This window comes from Ranitomeya imitator, chromosome 7 (genome assembly GCF_032444005.1).
Source record: "Ranitomeya imitator isolate aRanImi1 chromosome 7, aRanImi1.pri, whole genome shotgun sequence".
NCBI lineage: Eukaryota > Metazoa > Chordata > Amphibia > Anura > Dendrobatidae > Ranitomeya > Ranitomeya imitator.
Genome location: NC_091288.1, coordinates 63817872 through 63826218, shown reverse-complemented (window position 1 = coordinate 63826218; position 8347 = coordinate 63817872). Strand labels below are relative to the sequence as shown.

General features: G+C 47.4%; 1 protein-coding gene across 1 annotated transcript; it reads left to right on the top strand.

Moving 5' to 3' along the window:
- Positions 1-535: 535 nt before the first annotated feature.
- Positions 536-4360, top strand: LOC138645859 (uncharacterized). The gene is made up of 2 exons (XM_069735364.1): positions 536-764; positions 2747-4360. Exon 2 carries the CDS (start codon positions 2764-2766, stop codon positions 3658-3660), a length of 897 nt encoding a protein of 298 aa, XP_069591465.1. The 5' UTR covers positions 536-764; positions 2747-2763; the 3' UTR covers positions 3661-4360.
- Positions 4361-8347: the final 3987 nt, after the last annotated feature.

Genomic DNA, 8347 nt, shown 5'->3' with positions numbered 1-8347 from the left:
CAAACACAAGTGTGAAACCACTCTAAAATTACAGTGTGCAAGAGGCCTAAAATCTAAACAATTTTGAACTTTTACCTGACCCAGCACTGACCTGCTTTGTTGCAAGTTTTGTTGCAGATGTAACAAGTAGCAGGTCACATGTCCTGCAAGTTACATTAGACTAGCTTTTATTCCACCTGTACATCAGAATATAGCAGTGTCTGAAATCTCCACAAAGAGAGAAGTGTACTGCCACAAAAAATCAGTCAGCTTCCACAGCAATTCACTTTCTACAACTATGAATTCAGTTCTGTCCAAACGTGGAAGGAGGAAGTTGGTCCATGAGAATCACATTTACTTATTTTCCAAACGAACCGCTGATGATGTCCATTCCATCTGGGTATGTGAAAAACGGTCGACTTGCAAGGGACGTGTTTGGACCAATGAAGAATCTGGCGAAGTTGTGAAAGTAGTCAATCTTCACAGTCACGCAGCACAAGCTGCAAGACCTGAAGCAATCCGACTTGTTAATGAGGCAGTCACCAGGGCAAGGACAACACAGGAGACACCACAACAGATTCTCACAGACGTTGTTTCAGCAGCCCATTCTAATGTTGCAGCACTTCTCCCAAGGAAATCATCACTGAAGAGGACAATACGATTAGCAAGGCAACTTGGCAATATCCCAAGGTTACCTCAAACCCTTGATCAACTTGTTATCCCCCTGGAGTTCCAGGAGATCAGTATTGATGGTGTCCAGCAGCAGTTCCTCCTGCATGACTCTGGTAAGCTACTTAACCATTTAACATTGTATTAAAACAATTCCATTATGCATAATTATTGCAAAGTTTATTTTGCACAAATGTGAAAAATGCTAGACTGTAAGGTGCTGATATAAAATACTATGTGATTTTTGCCTTCAAGGGAAACTTTGAGGGTAATATAATGTAGTGAGGCCTACTGATTCTAACTAGTGTTGGCCGATCACTGGAAAGATAGGATCAGATCGGGCTGATCATACCAAAAGATTAATTCTCCAGAGCTATATAAATATATATATATATATATATATATATATATATATATATATATATATATATATATATACGCACACTGATCGGGCATGTATGTCCGGACAGTGTTTTCAGATTACGGAGGACTCCGATTTCTAATTCTGATCATCATCATGATCTGGCTACAAATCGGATCATAATTTAAAATAACGATCAGCCTGTTAATCATAATAAATTACGATCTTCAGTGATCGGATCGGCCAGCACTAATTCCAAATATGCAGCATTGTACTGGCCATACCTGTCCTGGATGCTGCCCCGGAGTTCAGCCTCGCCTGTCTGGGGCATGCACGGGCTGAACTGCCATCGCCGGCTGATTCCTCGGCTCTCGTAGTTCAGTCCTGCAGATCCGTGGACAGGTCGGGCTGAACTCCGGAGCTCAGGTGAGAGATACGCCATGATTTGCAGAGGCATTTTGCCTGCTGCTTGCAAGCACTTTTTAAGCGCTTTGGCAAAACGCTTCTGCAAATAGGGGACGTGGCCAAGCTCTGCTATGGGCGTGGCCATGCCTTGCTATTGCCTAAACCGAGCGTTTTTCCAGTGGTTTGCAGGCATTTTTCAGGAGGTTTCCCTCTTGCCCATTCCCTTGAATGGGCAAGTTAAGCACGGGATCCGCCGGTGGGGCGTTTTCTGGCCCCAGCTGGAATCTGCCCGTAACCCGCACCATAGACATGAAAGGGCGGGTTTCTTTCAGGAAACACAGCACGGAATACGCCTGTAAATCCAGCTTGTCTGGATAAAGCCTGAGGCCTCGTGCCCACTGATGGAAGGGGATTGCGGAGCGGCATCTCCGCAGCGGCTGTAATTGCGGTAGCAACTGCAGATCCCACAGGAATCTATTTGTGCCTGCAATTGTGGCCAGTATTGTGGTACCCTAATTCTGTATCAAAATCTTCACTTAACTCTATGGATTTAGGTGCAGGTTTTAGTGTAGGATTTCAGCCTCTTATCTAACTGGCTGGAATTTTCTTTGTATAATGGCAGCATACATTGACATGCTGCACTGCATGTTATTTTTGTAAACAAAATTTTTTCATCAGCATGTGGATGAGATTTACACATTAATGCTGCATATGACCCCAGCCTAATGAACCATTCAGTTATGCCTTAGGCCAAAAGCACACTGGTGATTTTACTGGCGTTTTTTGCATCCTGCACAATCCTCTCAATGAGACAGCATAGTCACGAACGTCCGCCCTGCCCACCCGACGACTAGCGCGCCCATCCGCTTGAATGGAACACCTCATTCAGGCAGGCGGCCCTCCCAGTCGTTCATTCAGACGTCTAGCCGCACGCCGCGTCTGGATGCGGCTGTCAACTAGACAGCTGTTCAGCATGGCGGCGATCGGCCGTGCTGAACGGCCGTCTAGTTGAAGGGTCTAAAGGTACCCTAAAAATGTGACCTATTTCAAGTTTGGAAGTAATTTTAATTTTAAACAAAAATATATCATTTTCCACTGGGACAATATATGTTGTAAAAAACTATTGGTTGGCCCCTTCACACTAGATTTTGCTTCAGTTTTTTTATTATGAAATCCGAAAATCTGGAGCAAAATGTGAGTTTTTAATGTGAGATATGAACAGAGGCTTCTGATTAGGATATTTTTTTTGTGAATTTATCCCAAAATTCTCTGTCTGCTGCTTGTTACACTTTTTCTGTTATTTCCTTTACTAATACTTTCATTTTAAATTAGGAAATGGACACAGCCGTATGTTGATATTTGGAACAAGAGACAATCTCCATCTACTGGCACAAAGTAAAGAGTGGTTTGCTGATGGCATGTTTTTCACTACACCAGCCTTGTTTAAGCAACTTTACACAATCCATGGAGTCCACAGCGGCCTTGTTGTTCCGCTAGTGTACACCTTGCTGACAGACAAGAGGCGTTCTACATACCAGAGGTTGCTGCAAGAGCTGAAGAACTTGCAGCCTGAACTGCAGCCAGACAACCTGATGTTGGATTTTGAACTAGCTGCAATACAGGCATTTGAAAGTGAGTTCCCCAACCTTGTGAAGACTGGTTGCTTTTTCCACTTATCACAGTCGGTTTGGCGTAAAGTTCAAAATGAAGGACTCAAGATGCAATACCAAGGTGACCATGAATTTGCCCGTTGGATACGCATGATACCTGCCCTGGCCTTTCTACCACCACAGAATGTTGTGCAATCATTTGAAGAGTTGGTGGAAGATCCTGACTTTCCACAAGAAGCAATACCTATTGCTAACTATTTTGAAGACAGCTATATCGGTCGAATGAATCGCAGAGGACGTCAAGCACCTTTGTTTCCAATTCAATTCTGGAATGTGTATGAGCGAACATTGAATGATCAACAGCGAACAAATAATGATGTCGAAGGATGGCACCGTAGCTTTCGAGAAACATGTGGTACTCTTTTCCAAAATATATACCGGTTCATTAACTGTCTGAAACATCAGCAAGAGCTCCATAGTTTTGAAATTATTCAGATAATAGCAGGAAATCCCATTGCTGCAAGAAACAAAAAGTATGCAGCAATTTCAGCAAGGGTTAAACGTATCGTGCAAGATTTCAGTAATAGAAGCTTGATGGATTATCTGAGAGGCATTGCCTACAGCTTTGAATTTTAGTTCATGGTCACATATTGTATGTTTTGAGAGCAGTGTTCTTAGCTGTAAAATAATTCAAGCATTATAACCTGTAATTTGTATTTTCTCTTTTTCTCTAATCCTTCCCCTCTATACCTTTTTATGTTTCGTGTTTAAACAGTTTTTATACATACAGTTAAAGCATAACTCTACAAAAAATATGTTATGTTATAGTACCTGTGCCCATGATATTCATTTCCAAAGGAGACCTTCCAGCAGCTTCAATTCTGTGTGAAAAGTCTCATCCAAGTTAAAGCTCCATGTGCTGCAGGATTTCAGTGGTTGCTAAGGAGGTTGTTTCTCCTTAGTAGCAGTACTTGTGGATGGATTCTAGAGGGTGTGGCTGCACAGGAGCATGCAACTAACAATATATTCCCTATGATGTATAAAGGGCTGCTGGTTTACTGCCCTCTGCAAAGCCCCCCTGTGTGTTCCATCCTGTAATGGCTTTAAACAGGCAAGAGGAAAGAGCAAATGAGCGGAGGGTGAAAGGGAGCTTTGCATAGGGCTGTGAACAAGCAGCCCTGAATGTATCATAGGGAGCCAGGATCCGTTCTGCTACCAAGGGGGCACGACCTCCTTAGTAACCAATGAAATCCTACTATTTTCCTGTCTGTTTGTAAAATGACTCATCTAGAAAACAAAGTTTTAAAATAAAAAAACTAATTTGATCAGAATTATATATCTTAGACTCATATGGTGTATTATTAGTGATAAGCAAACCTGCCAATGTTCAGTTCAGGCAGTTCTTTCCCGGATGCGAAAGATCCAGGAGCAAATTGCTAGAGGCAAAACATCCAGGGATGAACTGCTGGGGGCAAAACATCTGGGGGTGAAACATCCGTGGGCGAACTGCTGGGGGCGAAACATCTGGGGGCGAACTGCTGGAGGCAAAACATCCGGGGGGCGAACTGCTGGGGGGAAACATCTGGGGCGAACTGCTTGGGGACGAAGCATCTGGAGTTGAAACATCCAGGGGCGAACTACTGGGGGCGAAACATCCAGGGACGAACTGCTGGGTGCGAAATATCCGGGGGTGAAACATCCGGGGGCGAACTGCTGGTGCAAAACATCCAGGGGCGAACTGCTGGGGGCGAAACATCCGGGGGCGAACTGCTGGGGGCGAAACATCTGGGGGTGAACTGCTGGAGGCAAAACATCCGGGGGGCGAACTGCTGGGGGGAAACATCCGGGGGCGAACTGCTTGGGGACGAAGCATCTGGAGTTGAAACATCCAGGGGCGAACTACTGGGGGCGAAACATCCAGGGGCGAACTGCTGGGTGCGAAATATCCGGGGGTGAAACATCCGGGGGCGAACTGCTGGTGCAAAACATCCAGGGGCGAACTGCTGGGGGCGAAACATCCGGGGGCGAACTGCTGGGGGCGAAACATCTGGGGGTGAACTGCTGGAGGCAAAACATCCGGGGGGCGAACTGCTGGGGGGAAACATCCGGGGGCGAACTGCTTGGGGACGAAGCATCTGGAGTTGAAACATCCAGGGGCGAACTACTGGGGGCGAAACATCCAGGGGCGAACTGCTGGGTGCGAAATATCCGGGGGTGAAACATCCGGGGGCGAACTGCTGGTGCGAAACATCCGGGGGCGAACTGCTGGGGGCGAAACATCCGGGGGCGAACTGCTGGGGGCGAAACATCTGGGGGCGAACTGCTGGAGGCAAAACATCCGGGGGGCGAACTGCTGGGGGGAAACATCCGGGGGCGAACTGCTTGGGGACGAAGCATCTGGAGTTGAAACATCCAGGGGCGAACTACTGGGGGCGAAACATCCAGGGGCGAACTGCTGGGTGCGAAATATCCGGGGGTGAAACATCCGGGGGCGAACTGCTGGTGCGAAACATCCGGGGGCGAACTGCTGGGGGCGAAACATCCGGGGGCGAACTGCTGGGGGCGAAACATCCGGGGGCGAACTGCTGGGGGCGAAACATCCGGGGGCGAACTGCTGGGGGCGAAACATCCGGGGGCGAAACATCTGGGGGCGAACTGCTGGGGGCGAAACATACGGGGGCAAAACATCCGGGGGCGAAACATCTGGGGGCGAACTGCTGAGGGCGAAATGTGCGGGGGCGAAACATCCTGGGGGCGAAATGCTGGGGGCGAAATGTTCGGGGGCGAAGTGTACCTGGGGCGAACTGCTGGGGGCGAACTGCTGGGGGCGAAATGCTGGGGGCGAACTGCTGGGGGTGAAACTTCCAACTCCCGTGGAGGTACACCAGCATTAGATCTGGCTGATCTACACAGAGTCATAGGATCAGACATGGTCAGTTCATCCTTTGGAGAAGGAGTTGCCATGTGCACAACTTCCTCTTCTGGAGAGAGCCCAGCAACATCCGAATGCTCTGCTGGTACCGGAACTGGACCCACCCACCTTCTGTCAACCACTGGAGGTTTTGCTACTCTAGGTAGGTGTAGGTGCCTCCCTTTTGGGAAGAGGCTCCTTGAAGGTACAGCGTTTCAGCATGTTATGGTGAAGGTTCTGAGAGGGACCCCCAGTTCCTACCAGCTTTACCTCAAAGACAGGGATGTTCGTGACTACCCATTTTTTTTACCACATATGGGATTGCTTCCCACCGCACATCCAACTTTCCAAATGGCCTCTTGGCCTTAAGAATCATCCAATCACCCGAACATACTCGTCTTTCTGCACGGGCCTTGAACTGGGGTGTAGCACTTGTCTCAGACACTAACCCACAACCTTGTGCACAGCCCTCAGTGGCCAGCCATGCTCTTGGGCCGACATGGTTTCATTTCTCAGTGGTGGGCTCACTGGATCAGGCATTTGGAGATCTTTGATTTCCCAGCCTGCCCTCCCGAACATGAGCATATGCGGGGAGTAGCCAGTAGTGCTGTGTACCCTGTTGTTATAGGCCCGCATAAACTTGGGTAGATATTCTGGCCAGCGAGCCTTTTCACTGTCCTCCAAAGTTCTCAGCATGTGGAGAAGAGTGCAGTTAAACCATTTGAATGCCCCGATCCTTTGGGGGTGGTATGGGGTCATGAGGGAACGAATTACATCATAAAGCTGATACAGCTCAGTCATCAGGGTGCCCTGGAAGCATTCTCCCTGGTCTGAATGAATTCTCTGTGGACACCTGAACACTTGCATAAAGTATTTGCAGACTGCCTCAGGGGCTGACTTTGCTGTCTGATCACTGGTGGATATGGCCACCACGTATTTTGTGATATGGTCTGTCATGACCAGACAGTACGAGTGTCCCATGTCAGAGTACCCAATCTGTACATAGTCAATCATCAGGATCTCTAAGGGTGCAGACGTTTGAATGGTCTGAACTGGAGCCCGTTGTTCGGGCTTGAGCCATTTGTACATGTCTTGTGGCTTCCAAAATGGGTGTCTCTCTCATGGGCATCCCGGGCAGCTGCAGGCTCCAGTGACATTGGAATGACTATCTGCTGTCGGTACTGCAATTACGATGGTAAGTGATTGTGATGATGTTCGTCCTTCGTAGTCAAAGATGATGATGACTTCAGGGTTAGAAAAGAATTAGTAGTTATGGGTCCGGAGGTTGCTGATGAGTCCAATCCGGGCCCTGAAGGTTCGCCCACATACTTGACATAAGGAAGCAGATGTAGTCAGTACACCAGATTCTACTTGTGTCTGTGGACAGCAGGCTTTCTTTTTGTGTTAACGATTTTCCTATCTTCAGCTGCGCTTGCTCCTGAGGTGATAATGCCCTGCCAACCTGGACTATCCAGGGCAAGCTCTTCCCATTCATTGGTGTTGACTTCCTGGTTTTTGAGAGACACTTTAAGGCGGTTTTTATAGCGCTTTTTCTGCCCCCCAACTGCTTGCTTTCCTTGGCACAGTTCTTCGTACAGCAGTTTTTTCGGTAGTTGGCTGTCAGGCATTCTGACCACATATCCTGCCCACCTGGCTTGGACTTTCAGCAGGAGAGTGTAAACGCTGCAGAGCCCAGTTTGTTCCAGAATTACCATGTCACAGTTGTTAAAGGCGTCACTTAGCATGGCAGAGAATAGCATACTGAACAGGGTTGGAGCAAGCATCCAGCCTTGTTTTACTCCGTTTGTTACTGGGAAAGCCTCAGATTCATCTCCATCATTCAGAACCTTCACCATCATGCCATCATGAAACTGCCAGATGATTGAGATGAACTTGCTTGGGCAGCCGAATTTTGCCATGATCTTCCACAGGCCATCTCTACTGACTGTGTCGAAAGCCTTGGTCAAATAAACAAAAGTTACATAAAGGTTGTGTGCTGCAAAGATCATATCTACTGTTCCACGTCTAGCACAGAAACCACACTGGCTTTCAGGTAATAGGCCTTGCTCAAGGTGATGTAAAAGGCAGTTGAGCAAGAGATGAGCTAATATCTTTCCTGCAGTTGACAGAAGGCAGATGCCTTGATGGTTGTCACAAGATTGGCCATTACTTTTCCTCTTGTATATGTGAATTAAGCTGGCATCTTTCAGAAGTTGCGGAACCTGTTCCTTTTTCCACATATACTGGAATAGTTTGGTTACCATTTGCATCAGAGTATGGCCACCAGCTGTATTTACCTCAGCAGGTATAGCATCATTTACGGGTGTTTTTCAACAAGAAAGTTGTTTTACTTCTTTCCTGACTTCATCTCCACTTGGAAGAACATCAAAGTCCTTGTTGATTTCTACCTGG